This window comes from Amblyomma maculatum, chromosome 4 (genome assembly GCF_055883805.1).
Source record: "Amblyomma maculatum isolate TAMU_Amacu chromosome 4, ASM5588380v1, whole genome shotgun sequence".
Classification (NCBI taxonomy): Eukaryota; Metazoa; Arthropoda; class Arachnida; order Ixodida; family Ixodidae; genus Amblyomma; species Amblyomma maculatum.
The window spans coordinates 99,408,362-99,424,240 of NC_139347.1; the positions used below are offsets into that span (position 1 = coordinate 99,408,362).

The 15,879-nt window shown below is 49.2% G+C and overlaps 1 protein-coding gene across 2 annotated transcripts in view; it reads right to left on the bottom strand.

The window, feature by feature from the left end:
• The window catches only part of LOC146191782 (uncharacterized), a 254,626-nt gene extending 243,208 nt beyond the window's left edge, over positions 1–11,418 (bottom strand). For both annotated transcript variants that reach the window (XM_084602286.1, XM_084602283.1), the window contains exon 1: positions 10,474–11,418. In XM_084602286.1, coding sequence (XP_084458412.1) covers positions 10,474–10,518 — 45 coding nt within the window. In that variant the 5' untranslated portion in view covers positions 10,519–11,418. The remainder of the gene's footprint in view (positions 1–10,473) is intronic.
• Between the last annotated feature and the right edge of the window lie 4,461 nt (positions 11,419–15,879).

Below are 15,879 nucleotides of genomic sequence, written 5' to 3' on the forward strand. Positions count from 1 at the left end.
TACTACGCTTTTGTTTTTAGAGAGACTGCACGTATTTATTCTGATATCGCGTACTTAAAAATATAAGGTGGTTAGAAATTAGTTAAGGAAACCTTAGCTGCACATACCTGAAACATGCCGGCTGACATACTAATGTTGAATGAAAAACAGATATCATCCATGTGTTAATTAGTCGGAGCTAGCGCGTTGCAAACTTCCAAAGCACGAACGGGCCTAGAAAGTTTTCTCATATTGCCTCAAAGCTTCTTAGACGAAATGAACGTCTTACAAAATACATCTTGTACTTTTTTTTTTGGTCAGTAGTGCCGAATGGCGTAGGTGCAGCCACAGGGTGTGCGCATAATTAGATACCGTATACCTTGCCAGCGGCGCTATGCGATTGTTTCAGAATCAGAAGTTAGTCGACTGATTACACAGTTTTTAATGTGTACGAGAGCCCGTACGGATCGGAGAACAGGTTTTTGTCATACATCGGCATGACATTTGTCACATTCATAGCCCTCATAGGCGAGGTCTTCAATTGTGCTTTCAACTTGCTTCAGCCTTTTGTTTTGAATATTTTTGCTCAGGGCTACAGACCATTTCGTAGCGGCTAGTATACACGCGTGTAGCACGTGTAGCGTACGACCGTTTGTGAACACGACGGAGTCAAGCAATTATGTCAACGTAAAGTATCGGAAGGATGTAAAAATAACAAAGGCAAAGGAGGCCGTTTTTTTTTTTCTTTTAAGGCAAAAACGCTAACCAACGAAGCTCCTCTGTGCCCTCAAATTATGCATGTCCCAGTCATAATGTTGCGCTCGCTCGGAAGTTTGGCGAAGGTTAAAACACATCATGGGAACTGCCCCACTTCTTTATAGACACCGTTACTCTTATTTCATTTTGTCCATTGACACAATCATCGTTTGTAATTCCGTGCTGACTCAGATCTATGTGCGCCTTGAATTTGTTACTACCAGAATGAACTAATACGCGTGATCATCCAGGGAAGCAGTCATATTTCATGCCGGATCGATAATCGCTGGAAGATGGTGCTTCTTCAATCAAGAATTGGCCTTCCCAAATGTTTACCCTTGTAAAACAAAAATATCAGTAGGCTCAGAGTTGAGGTTCCCCTTCAGGTGGCCAGGTGAGGAAACACTTGAAAGTATCGATGTTCTTGATAAATTTAACATTCAGACTCGCAACAATCACGTTACTTGATGGCACGACAGAAAGATTAACTATTTATTTACACATACATAAAACAAGAAGACACAAGCAAGGAGAAAACTATATACATGTCTGACCCGCTGGTCGGACGAAATCAGCCTTGGTTCAACCCAGAGCGCTTACTTTTAAGCCATCTGCCTCCGCCCATGGCGGGGACAGCAACCAATAAGCAATAAAGCGACTTTTCTCACCAATCAAAGGCTGTGGAAAGGATAATAAGTAAACAAACACTTGGGAAAGGAGAGGCCGCAAGCAAACATACGAACGGCACTGACGTCACTGCATTCCGAATCTCTGCTTTCTCTTGTTTTCTTTTTCGCACACGTGCATGCGGGACCAACGTATGCCGTGTGAACAACAGTTGAAGTTCTTTATAAAAAAAAAGCAGAAAGCTGTCACTGAGGGCTCAAACGCTACGTGGAAACTCCAACTTGACCAAACCCTTATTTTGAGCACCTGCAGCTCAATGACCCGTTGCGCTTCATCGCGCACTGGTCAGCCACCGCACATTTGCTACCCCACAAAGGCTGTATGCACATGAGCAGAGGGTAAGACGCTCACATAGCAATACGAGAATGCATACAAAAGAAAACGTCCCCTGGTCCCCGATATGATATTCAACACTGAACACTGCACAAAGCTGCGCGCTGGAGTGACAGCTATGGTAGGAAGGCAAGACGAGAAGGGAATGAGTGCTCTGCAGCGGCAGGTGACGCCGGCAACATTATAGCTGCCATCGCGCCTCCGTCGTGCGTCAGTGGTTCCACCAAATTGGTAGTCACCGTGACCGAGGACAGGTGCACATCTCAAAGTATCTACCTCGGTTCGTACGCTCTATACGGGAAACCGAATGGCGCGAAAGTTCACCGAACTTCACACCTCCCGACTAAGAATGTCACACGGACACTTGCTGTCAGTGTGAGAATTCAGTTCAGCCACAAAGTCTCTAGCATCACTGCGCGCACACAGAGAATTGGTTCGTTTCGCGCACACAAGGTTAGGACACCAGTCAGCACATTCCAGAACCTGCCATGTCCGTTACATGCATGCCAACTACCAGGCTAGCTCGTATACCCCTCACTTCCCACAGTGACTGCCGCAGGGAGCCAGTCAGGCACTACCGCACAATGGATGCACATGATAATACACAAAGAAGATCTATCATTAGATCTATTGTTTGCGACTGCCAAAGGAACAAACACGCAAACAAACAAAAAGAATTATTTTAATGCTTCTGTTCCTACATTCTAGGCGCAAGAGTGAATCAGCGCACTTGTTCAGTGAGCCTTTGATATTCACTACTTCTAGGTCATACTTCTGCAATGCAAGCGACCAAAGCATCAACCGCGCACTAGTGGGCGCTGAACGGGTCAGGTAAGTGAGTGGGTTGTGGTCTGTTGCGACCTTCACTTCAACCCCAAATAACCAAGTATCCAGTTTCCCCAGTGCCCACACGATCGCAAAAGCTTCCCTTTCAATTGCAGACCATTTGGTCTGAGCAGGCGTCAATTTCTTGCTCAAAAGGCAATTGGTTCCTGTTCCCCTTCAACTGCCTGCGATAGGCAAGCTCCTATCGCGACTTCCGAAGCGTCAGTTGTCAGAAGGAACTCCTGGTTGTGATCAGGTGCGACCAGCTCCGGCAACAACCCCAATACACTTTTTGCTTCACAAAACGCCTCTTCTGCCTTTTCATTCCATGGAATGATGCTGGGAACTCGCCTGTTAGTCAGGTCTGTCAATGGGCGCACTACCTTTGAATACTCCGGTACATACTCGCGGTAATAGTTAAACAAGCCCAATACACTGCGCAGCTCCTTCTTTGTCTTGGGAGCGCTCAATTCAGTGATTGCACTTACTCTCACTGGGTCGGGGGCATGCTTGTCTGACCCTACCCTATGTCCTAGATAATTTACTTTCCCTTGTGCAAACTTGCATTTAGCAGCGTTTGCGGTTAAGCCTGCCCTTTTTAGAGTCTCCAGTGCCACCTGCAGGTGTTTGATGTGCTCCTCCAAGGTTGACGAGAAAATGGCTATATCGTCAATGTATGCCATTGCATAAGGAGAATGCTCTTTTAGGATTTCATTCATAATTCTTTGAAACGTTGCTGCTGAATTTCGCACCCCGTACGGCATTACCTTCCATGCATACAAGCGCTTAGGTATGGCAAACGCGGTATGGCGCTGTGACCGTTCGTCTAAAGCTATCTGCCATTATCCCCGTGTCATATCCAATACCGATATGTATCTTGCACCTGCCACCTCATAGAGCATCTCGGTCATATTAGCCATAGGGAAGCTGTCTGGTTCTGTAACGGCATTCAATTTCCGAAAATCAATGCAGATTATAACCGACCCATCCTTTTTGGCTACGCATACTATTGGATGCGCGTATGCGCTCTCAACTGGATAGACGAAATCCCACTCGTGTAGTTGCTCTACGTAACGCTGTATTTCCTTTCTGAAAGCAAAAGGTACCTTATAAAGGTGCGACTTTTCTTGTTTGATGTTTGGAAGCAGCGTTATTTAGTGTCAGCTAACTTTACATCGACCTGGGCGCTCGGAAAATACTCCGGATGCACCAGTTACGATATCAGATAGCTCACGTCTCTATTGCTGCGTCAACGATCCGTCTGAGATCTCAAACTGTAGAAATCGGTTCTTCATTTGGCACTGTGGGGTCTCGTACACCTCACCAAACTCGCCGCCCGAGTCAAATACAACCCCCACATTCTGGGTTCGTGCTACACAGGGCCGCAGCCTGTTCGCATGCACCCATCTGATTTCTTCTTCAGTGTTAATATTATAGCTGTTATCTCGCTTCCTCTCCTTTTTAACAGCTGGTCCCCGCCACTTCGGCTGCAACTTACCGACTTGACCGCTTTCAAGTATGAGGGCTATTCCCCCCCCCCCCCCCCCTTAACTCTTTTGGTCCAGCCCTAAGGTTGTATTTGGCTGCATACGACATCTGTGTGACTTCTGCCCTTTCGTCAACCTTTTCCGCGGCTTCATTCATCTGTTGCCCCAACTCAGACAAGTATTGAGCGGCCGGTTTGTTTCAGTCCCGTCGGCGGTGCGAAGTATAGCCTTAAATGTCCCGTTTCATCTCTCCACGATCCCGTTACTCTGTTCAGGAGTAGAAAATCGTATCTGAACTCCCAGCTTCTGCATGAATTCTTGAGTTAATCTGGACACAAAGTTGGTTCCCTGGTCACAGCAAATTAGTTCAGGAGTCCCAAATCTAGTGAAAACCTCTATCAACGCTTGATACGAAACTTTGGCTGTCAGATTTTTGAGTTTTGAGCGGTATAACTTCTGCCCATCTCGTACACAAATCAACAATGATTAGCACATAGCGGTGTCCCCTTGCCGACCCGGGCTCAAGCGGTCCTATACAATCCAGGAACACTACCTGAAACGGTGTCTCTGGTCTAGTTAGCGGTGTTGTCGGCACCTGATCTCTAACTGTTGCACGTGAAAACATCTGGCACTGTAACAGCTGCGGCAGTGGTTCTTCACGTCCGTCACCATTGCTGGCCAAAAGAATGCACTTCTAATCCTTTGCTTGGTTTTCTTTTCTGAGAAATGCCCACCGCTTGGTCTGTCATGCGCCAGCCAGCACTTCACGCCTTCAAGATTCTGGGAGCACTAGTTGTTTGTACACCCTTCCATCATTCATTTCTTCATGGACAACCATCCCGTGGCTACCCTCTCCTTCCTGTCTCCACACTTCTCGTAACGATACATCGTCTCGCTGCTCCACCTTAAAATCTTAAGCCCTCGATCTATTTTCAGACGCTGCTCGTTTTGGCCTACAGCAAAAGCTGAGAGAACTATCGGCTCTGCATTATCGTCTTTCGCGAACTCGAGTGTAGCCTCTGTTTTGTCCTTGTCCAACCCGTGCGTAGAGCGTGCCTCTTGTTCAAGGACGGCCCTCTCTTCAGCTTCTCCCACCTGCTGCTTCTCGACTCTTTGAAGCAGTGTATGAGTTTCGGGTGTGAGCAACGCACCTACACCTTCGGCTAGCTCTGCGTTTACAGCGCATGGCACCTGCTGATTAACTGTTTCTCCTTCTGGTGCTAAGGACCGTAGGCACATACATTAAGTCTGCGTCCATTATCTGTCCAAAAGCACCTCCTAGTTTTATTTTACCGGAGCAGTCTCGACACAAGCAGGTACAATCGCTGCCCTCAATCCTCTAATCTCTGCTCCTGAGTCCATACAAGCTTCTGTCCGGCTAGCTCCGATTTGCAGCTTTACCCAAGTGAGAGAGTCAGATTCAACTACTTGATCGGGTTTTCCTTTCTCTCCGGTTCAGAGCCAAGTTTATCGGGGACAAGCATTTCAGCTCGAGCTATACTAGCCTGCTCGTTTCCTTTTTGGAATCTGTTGCGTCCTTCCTTTGCTGTGCATTTGTGCAGTGAATCGACATGTGCCCATATTTCTTGCAGCGAAAGCACTTCACACCTGCATGTCTATTTTTCCCACCAGCGTTAGGGTTTTGAGTTAGCGGTTGCTTTTCCCGATTCTCCCCACCTTGCTGTTGGGGTTTAGAACCTTCAAAACGCTCTCGCGGTTTGCCTACCCGTCGACTGTCCTCGAACGTTTCCGCTAATCCGGCCATCTCATCGGCCGTGAGCCAGCTCTGGTTCTCATTTTGCATGACATAGGTCCTGACTTCGTCTGGCAACACTTGTTTGAAACTTCTGTCTGCTATCATCAAATATCTCAAGCCTTCCAGACATTCGATGTCTCTGCTATTCACATAGTACCTGAACATTGTCTCGAGCCTGGTCGCTACCTGCTGCCATGAGTCACCTTGCTCTTTGCGTACCGCCATGAACAACCGCTTTTACTCATTCAGAGTCATTCTGAGCTCTTATAAAACTCTCTCCTTAAGCTCCTTGCATGGCATTACCCTTCCATCGGACTCACTGGCTACAAAAGCCCTCATTTTCTCAGTGAGGAACGGCAATAAAATAGCCCCACGAATTTCTTCCGGAAGTTTAAGGGTTTCCATCATTGTGTCAGCACTTTTGAACCATGCGGGCACCATTGGATCTTTTTCTGGCATAGGTGTCAGCACCGCTTTCAATTCTTTTGCATAATCGCCCAGCTTTTGACCAGTCCTCTGTCCATGCTGCGCATGCGCCAGTGGTTGAAGTTGCATTTCAGTCAGTTTTATTTTTTCCAGCTTAATTTGGAGCTTTAACTTCTCAATTTCACACAATTCAACCTTATGCTCCTTCTATACCAGCAACGCCTGAGCCACATTTCCTAGTGCCTGCTCTGTAGCTGGTACCGGCTTTGCTAACGCAGATTGCCCGTTAGGCTCTAGACCGTTCCCTGCGGCATCCATCATTGTAGCAGTCATTGCATCTACCCGTAGCGTACAACCACTACACAGACATGGCAAATTCGGAGAAAGCAAAAAGGTGTCCTACCTCTTTCGATGCTCCGTCGACCGCACTGCTGTTGCACTCGGTGTGATGACAGCGGGCTCCCGAGAAGGTAGATTCCCACGAGCTGCTCCTGGTCCCTCAGCAGCTCACCGCCTTGACCTCGCTCGACTTGATCGCCTGGTTCCTGATTTGACCCCTTCGATGTGGGCGCCTGGTTCCTTTCAGAAGCTTACTGTCTCGAACCCTCGATGGCTTGTCACCCGGCTCCTTCAGCTCCTCGCTGATTTGAGCCTCCGATGTCCTCTCGAACTCGAACAGTGATCACGAGGCTTCTCGACGTCAGGTTCTTGATGCAGCTTCACATTTTCTCCTTTAGGAAGAACTACTCTGTAGCTTGTCCACCGACTTGTTCTTCCAACCTTCCGTCCAATGCCTCGAGTAGAAAGATGTTGCGATCCTGTCGCGACTGCGCCAGTTAGGTTTCCCCTTCAGGTGGCCAGGTGAGGAAACACTTGATATCGATGTTCTTGATAAGTTGAAGATTCAGACTCGCAACAATCACGTTACTTGATGGCACGACAGAAAGATTAACTATTTATTTACGCATAAATAAAACAAGAAGACACAAGCAAGGAGAAAGCTATTTACATGACTGACCCGTTGGTCGGACGAAATCAGCCTTGGTTTAACCCAGAGCGCTTATTTTTAAGCCATCTGTCTCCGCCCATGGCGGGGGCAGCTGGGCAATAAGGCAACTTTTCTCACCAATCAAAGACTGGCGAAAGGATATTAACTAAACAAACACTTGGGAAAGGAGACGTCTCAAGCAAACATACGAACGGCACTGACGTCACTGCATTCCGAACCTCTGCTTTCCCTTGTTTTCTTTTTCGCACACGTGCATGCGGGATCCACGTATGCTGCGTGAACAACTGAAGTTCTTTATAAAAAAAGCAGAAAGCTGTCACTGAGGGCTCAAACGCTACGTGAAAACTCCAACTTGACCAAGCCCTCCTTTTGAGCACCTGCAGCTCAATGTCCCATTCCGCTTCATCGCGCACTGGTCAGCCACCGCACGCCTCCTGTCCGACAAAGGCTGTATGCTCATGAGCAGAGGGAAAGACGCGCACATAGCAATACGAGAATGTATACAAAAGAAAACGTCCACTGATCCGCGATATGACATTCAACACTGAACACTGCACAAAGCTGCGCGCTGGAGTGACAGCTATGGTAGGAAGGCAAGACGAGAAGGGAATGAGTGCTCTGCAGCGGCAAGTGACGCCGGCAACATTATAGCTGTCATCGCGCCTCCGTCGTGCGTCCGTGGTTCCACCAAATTGGTAGTCGCCGTGACCGAGGACAAGTGCGCATCTCAAATTATCTACCTCGGTTCGTACGCTCTGTACGGGAACCCGAATGGCGCGAAAGTTCACCTAACTTCACACTCAGTAAGCTCTTTAAGGAAGCTATATTATTGTTGTGCCCTTAGGCTGGATAAAAATGGTTACTGAAAGAGTAAAGGGCTCCATCTTCTCCTTTCCCATCTCCAATTGGCGCGAAAAACGAAGCCGACAATTATTGTTCCATCAGGGGAACAACATCGATTCCAAGTAAAAAGAAAATATCGTTGGTGACACATTTTGTCGGTAATGTGGTTAATACACTATGTATATCAGTGATGTGGTAGATAAAGTGGCGGAGAACAGGGAAAGAGATGAAGACGTCGATACCAAAAAATCAAACAAAAGTTGTGACGGAGAAAGCAAGGCGTTTTCGAATAAATACCCAATATTGGACAGGAACATGCAATTGGAGCAGATTAACTTGTCTGCCTCCTCGTGGAGTTTCTCAAGCAGCATGCCTTCAAAACGTTTACAGGCAGCTCAGCATGAAATGGATCTCATTAACCGTATATAGGTCGCTATTTTGGAACAGTTCTTCCGACAGACTGTGCCCATGAGGCATTTTCAAACGCACGGTTCAAGTAACAACCTACTCCGCTTTTGTGTCCGAAATCACTATTCCTTTCAACACTGGACCTGCCTGTACGTACATGAAACTGCACGAAGCTAACTGAAACAACACTCAGAGAACAGCCAGTACGTTTCTGACACCGACACTCAAGGCATATCAACGGTCATTCTCTGAGTCAGCCTGGTGGACGCTCGAAAGTCAAGCATGGCACACAACACAAGAGGTCCGCGCTTCCGTTGCTGGTTGCAGAGTGAAGGCGCATAGCCGTAATTGCCCAAGTGAGGGGCAAGACAAGAAATATTAAAGGAAAAAGTGAGAGAGACAAAAAAAAAAGGCAGCCCGGTGCGTAGAAGCGGCCACAGGCGAGGACGGCCGCGCGAGCGATGCAGCCCTCGTTGCAGGAAGTCGGCGACGCAAATGATATAAATCCGGTCGTGAGCTGCGCCAAGGAAGAATGGAAATGCCCGCGGGACGATCACATCATGGAGGCGGCACAAAGATCATTGCTTCAGCGGGTAGCGCCATCAAAGGAGTGTTCCGGCATACTATTCGAAACAACAAAAAAAAAAAAAAAAAAGAGAGAGAGATAAAAAAAAGCCCTGCAATACGTTCGGCTGAAAAACACCCGTGGCCTGCCCGTTCTACATTTGACTGTAGTTCCCAGGCGCTGAACGCGTGAGATGTCACGCACCCGCGAATGTGGTATACACCGGTGTCCCCGCAAGCAGACAGAAATATCCAAGCTTCTTGCGCCGCTGGCCCAGTAGTCATGTGTTATGTGGTCCACGTTCGATAAGACGTGATACGTCGATAAGACGCTGCCTTTTGTGCGCTCGAATACGAAACTGGCTGTAATACGTCCGGGGTGGTGCAGTGGTAAGACGCCCGACTACTGTGCCGGAGTTCCCGGGTTCGAACCCGACCGCGGCGGCTGCGTTTCGATGGAGGCGAAACGAAGAGGCGTCGTGTGCTGTGCGATGTCAGCGCACGTTAAAGATCCCCAGGTGGTCGAAATTACTCCGTAGCCCTCCACTACGGCTCCTCTTTCTCTCTTTACACTTTCATTCCCACCCTCCTCCCTTCCCCTACGGCGCGGTTCGGGTGTCCACAGAGCAAGTGTGACAGTTACTGCGCCTTTCCCTTCCTGTGAACCAATTTATTATTATTATTAATACGCATACGAGCACTAAGTTTCATGCTGTGGCGTCGGCAGTGTCTTGCAAAGCATGCTGTTATTTTCTTGCGCATTACTATCGTTAGTTTTGCGACTTCCTCTTTACCAGTGATATGCATTTGATATTGACTTTTGTTCTTCGCTATCCTTTTGCTTTTTGCAGAACGCAGAATCCAGAGGTATACAGGGACTGCTGCTCGAATCTATAGTCACAGGCACAAAAAAGAGAGAATAACTAAGGTGAGACAGAGCATAAGCATTCTTAACTTTAAGAAGGCTACAAACCGGTCGTATATTGGTGTTTCGGTACCCCTACAAGCTACCATGCTTCATACACGGCCTCTTAACAAACCATAAGACGCCACTTAGCCGACCCACACGAGACCACGCAACGGTGTACACACATTCGCCTCAGAGCAGGTTCCACGCGCTCCGCGTTGACAGCCGCTCCCGGCAGGCGGTCCTATGTGGCGCGGACCCACTGAAGCAAGAACACGCAACACACATCCGCTCCACTTTTAGAATCCGTCGTCGCCTCCGCTGCCACGGCGCTTTCCTCAAATTTGTAATAAAGCGACAAGTAAGAAAAATAATCGCCGAGAAAAAAAAGAGCTTACAGGAGGCGCCGTGGAGGTATGCGGAAGAAGGCATACACGCGCAGACTGCAGCTGTGACAGTGCCCATAGCCCACGGGTTCATGCACTACACTCACCTGGGAACTACCGGGCTGTGCTGTGGATCCTTGACTCTCCGACATCGTGTCCTGAGTACGAGGCTCCGGCTGAAGTAGCCGCCGCAACACGTAAAAGAAGAGCGAACAAAAACACGGTTGGGATCAGGCACACCCCACAAGCTTGCAGACCAGGGAAAAGGACACCGACTATGCGATCACGGGTATTCCATGTCAGGGACACTGCAACAGTGTCGCAGGCGACGCATCACCAGGACGATCCTTTTGGGACAGCTCGCCGACGACAAGACGCTGCGGCAGCGCCGGCTCGATGGATGAAACGCAAAAGAACCTGTGCAGCCTTGGAGGGAAGGCGTGTAATTTCACTGATCTGTGCAGGCCGGACCGGTGTTGCCGAGACGAATTAATCTGCCTCCGGTACCGCGCATGGTAGCAGAGGGCCGGCGCCGTGACGCCGGCGGCTGTCAGTCACGAGAAGTGGGTGGCGGCTGTCTGTGCGATCGGCTCCACCAGACGAGCGGCGCGCAGCCTCCCCCAAGAGACACGCTGGGTCTGCCGGCGACCACGCCGCCAGGCAACACCTGTTCCGAACGGGGGCACCCGGTATCCCAGGCACACTTCTCGGCGTTCGGTTCTCCTCAGAAGACAGTTCTTGCCAGCGGGAGCATGAGGGGCAACATCTGAGAGGCACTAGCGGAAACGCGCCGGGTGTTGCAGCTCTACTACAACGCGGTATCGTGAGGCATCTATCACACCACTGCGCCGTGCATGAACAACAACACACTCCACTGTCGGCGTAACACCGTCGCTCGGTCGACAGTGAGGCAGCCAGATATATAGCACCTACCAGCCCGTGGTGGTGTGATGATGGTATCGTGGTGGTAGTAGGACTGCCACTGGGCTCGACGCTCGTTACAGAATGATCGAGGTGACTGCTTCCACCGCCAGCACGGCGACGGTCCTGGTTCTTTCGTCTTTGCATTTGTGTTTTTCCCCTCCTCTTCGTTCTCCGTTCCAGACACCTCTTTCTTTCTCCCCGCTTTTAGCATATTTTCTTTCCTACCCTTCGCCGTTTTTCCGACTCGCCGCTTTTCCTTCCCTCTCGTGGCGGGCCTTACCCCCTCCCCAAACCATACCCCACACTTCTTTCGGCCCTCTATCGTTCGGGCGCCCCAGCGTCCTCTCACCAATCTGGCGTCGCCCTCATCGGTTCGAAGGTGGCTGGAAAACGGGCAGCCGCGAGGGATGATGGAAGAGGAGGGTAACGGCAGAGCCGTAACCCGCTCCCAACCGCATCCTCCTCTCACCTCTCTTTCTCTCCTTACGGGACGTTTCTTTTCGCGCTGCTTTCTGGCCACCGAACGCCGCGCGTGCCGATATGCAATGCGACTTCGGCGTCGTTGTTGTTGTTCTTCCTTCGTGCTTTACGCTGCACGCTCACGCACTGCATGTACAGAGCTCCCCTCACGGCGTGCGTGCGTGCGCGAGTGGGCATGCGGAGTTTGTACACTGCGGCTGTTGCTGCATTGGGGGCAAGGACACAAGTGAGCCGAAGAAAAGTTTTGGCACGCGGCCCTTGGCTGAGTGACATCGCGACACACACACGTCGCCGACGACGGCGCGGCGCGTGACGGCGGCTCATTGGGACAAACGGTTGACAGTTTGAGGCGCTACCGGAAACCCAGCCTGTCATGTACACGCCGGGCCCAATGAGCTGCTCTGGTTGAGAGCACCGCGAGCTTAGCCGTAACAACAAGGATATGGGTCCAAGAAAACACGCCCGATAATGAGCGGCCGTTAGTTAGGAACAAGTTGGATTGCTTCTTACGCCCAGTGTCAGTGGAAGATTTTGATTAACCACATTACTTGTAAATTTCTAGAGGTTTTGGATGCATTTTGTTCAATTTTACTAAACGTCTTCGAACTCCTGCCGTACCTCGTGTACCAGACAATAGTATTTGTCAAGAAAATCTAAATAAGGTAGACCTCCTACACATTTCACCGGCTTCTGCAGTTATGGGCGAAATAGTCAATACGAGGATGATGAATACCGTACCATCAGTTGACGTGCTTTTATGAGTGTTTTAATGCAGACAGTACCACCATGGCCCTATTAGCGCATTTCGAGAAAATAATTTTCACCGATTTTCATCATTAGATAGTGCAATCGAGGGGGGGGGGGGGGGGTCTCGAAGTCGATGTACTCATGGGGACACCGAGGCCATATGGTCCAGCTGGCTTCCAAAAGTAAGTCTACAGAAATCACCGCAACCAATTTGAAATGAGTGGGGGATAGGATATTGCTGTGGGCTTTGCGGGCGCGTGTACATCTGTCGGCTGATTTCTGATGCCAGTCCGGTTATTGTCAAGGTGGGTCCAGCTTATGTCACATGTGACCACGTGTACTCGCGCACGCCAGCCGTATTAGAATATAGGAGCACCCTTAAAATAACAGATCGACGATGTTATATACATACCTAAGGCATGGCCTCGAATGTAAACGATATATGTACACAAAGTGAAACATAAAAACGTGTCTCTTAGTTTCATTTACGTCGTCCATCATTGTGTTCATGTCATAAATCAACAGTAAAATAAACAAATGCACCAGATTTTGTCAACGACATAAGATGGTATACTCCAACTCGATCGCCTTCTAAACATATGCGCGATTTCGAGTTCAGTGGCGCCTACTTGTCATATAACGGGATCCTTCCTAGAGGAGCGAACGCGGATTTCGGAGCTAGTGGGTTCGGGTCGCAATGTCATACTTTTTAATCCATTGTCGCCAGGATTAGATAAGTGCTTTCTATTGACACACACACACACACACACACACACAAACACACACACACACACACACACACACACACACACACACACACACACACACACACACACACACACACACACACACACACACACACACACACACACACACACACACACACACACACACACACACACACACACACACACGCGCACGCACGCACGCACGCACACACACACACACACACACACACACACACACACACACACAGAACAAGAAACCTTTTCCTTAATTTCTGTTACGACCAAGCATCCGCATCTGCGCGCTCTATTGTTCGCCTGTGGGCATGAATAAGTGCTGTGGAAATGTGGTGATGGTCCAATGGCTCTAAGTGAGCCTGTTTCCAGGAATCCTGTTTTGTAAGCCTGTTTTGCTTTGTGGACAACCTGCAAATGCCAAATTGACCCTGTCAAGAGAACGTCTGGAAAAACACAAAGAAACGTCCCCCTGCGGGAAATAGCAGGAAGTGCTTTCTTTCTTTTGTTCACCCTTCCAGTCGAGAAGTGCTATCCTCCAGTGATGAATGCCTCCTATCCAAAGGAGACGACAGAGTGACATGTCCGCTGACGTGCAGGACAAGAAAGGAGCATGACTCATACGGCCATTAAGTGATTTCCCGGGAATGCAGGAAAGATTTGCAATTGTCGAAAAGGGACAATGTTGGGAGCCCTATGCGGCGCCACGTGCACTCGGGTTTCTGAGAAGTAAAACCCCTTGTCAGAACCAGCCTGTGGTTTCTTTGCTGAAGAATAGAAATGTACCTCCTCTCCTCGCCGTTCCCAAGCTTTTCCCGCCAACAAGTGATCACGCCCAACGAATGAATGCCGGACCAGTCAGTGCTTCAGACCATCAGTGCAGTGATGTGTTCGATTGGATGCCGATACCTGAGGGGCGTGCCCTGGATTTGGTTGGTCAGCATCTTCAGAGAGGGGCTGGACATAGGGGGTTTTAAGGACGCTGCAGAGCACGAAATGTCGCTCTGGGCCCTGGGTAAACGGCTCATCCAGTCGCTTCTCGCTATGAACTCTTAACGCTTGCCATTTTGCTGATGTACCCTTCTTTTTCGTGTAAATAATCTTGTAAATAAGTTTCTCAAAGTGCCATTAAACCTGCTTGTACATATTTCACCAACTTCGAAGATTCAATCCTACTTCAACCCCGAGTCTCTGCACGCTACCAAGTGAAGGCCGGGTCGACGTAGCCCCAGCGTCACGACAACTGGTGACCAGCGGTGGGATCTGAATCTACAAGCCACAACATCTGATGACTGGAGGTGGGATCTGGATTTACAAGCTACAACATCTGGTGATTCGAGGTGGATCAGAATCTACAAGCCACAACATCTTGTGATCGGAGGTGGCATCTCAAGCAACAAGCAGGAGCAACAATCGGCCAACAAGAGGGCAGCTCGGAACATCGATCGCATGTGTGGGTGAGTGCTTGGCTTTTCTTCTGATGTGGACCAGGTTCTAGAACAGGGTTAGATTTTAGAACTGGTAAAGAGAGTGTGGAAACGCCTTTAGGTTGGTAGTTTGCACAGTTGTTTTGGAAGTAGCCGACACTCGGAGCGATCATGGACCTACAAAAGCTGCAGAAACCGGACCTGTTGCTATTGTGTGAGGAATTGGGAATTGATACAAGTGGTTTGGCACGAAAACCCTTGATTATAAAGGCAATCACTGATCTGGGAACCGATGATGAGGAGCTCAGTGAAGCATGGAACCTCATCGGTAAAAAAAAGGAACAGCTCAGACAGCAGAAAGAGCGTGAAATTGAAAGAGAAGCAAAAAAGCTGGAGCTAGAAATTGAGCTCCGGAAATTAGAACTAGAGTTGAGCAAGAGGTCGGGCGATTGTCCCCAGCTAGCGGTACCTCGCCTCAACAAGGAGGCAGATTTCAAGATGTCAAAGTACATGCAGCCATATGTGATATCAGGGGATATCGGTCTGTATCTGGCTAACTTTGAGCGAACTTGCGAAAAACTGTCCTTCCAGCGAGACACGTGGTCTCAGAGATTATTGACGGTTCTGCCCTGCGAGGCAGCGGAGGTTGTCGCGCGGCTAAGCAAGGAGGACGCGGACAACTACGAGAAGGTCAAAGCTTGCCTTCTGAGAAAGTATAGGCTTAGCGCCGAGGCGTTCAGACAACGTTTTCGGAACGCTACTAAGTCCAGGGACGAGAGTTACCCTGAATTCCTGTACAATTTAAGAGTAAATTTGGGCGAGTGGCTAAAGAGCACAGATTCCTACAGTGATAGGGACGCTGTAGTCGAGCGAATTCTTTTGGAGCAGTTTTATAACTGCCTCCCAGAAAAAGAAAGAAATTGGTTACAGGACCGAGGCGAAATTAAGTCGGCAACTGAAGCTGCCGAACTTATTGAGGAGTATGCTTCGCGCCGACAATTCAGCAACCCAGCAGTGGATAGGCCCCGCAATCCCAAGTTCAGTGTGAAAAACCGTCAGGAAAGGCACTTTGCTAGAGTTGGAAACGAAGAAATGAAGGTTTCTTCAGGCAGATTCCCTAGAAAGGACGGCAGTGAGAAAAGTGGGGAAGTGACCAACGTGCAGAACACAAAGAATAAGCTTGAGGCTAGGAAGC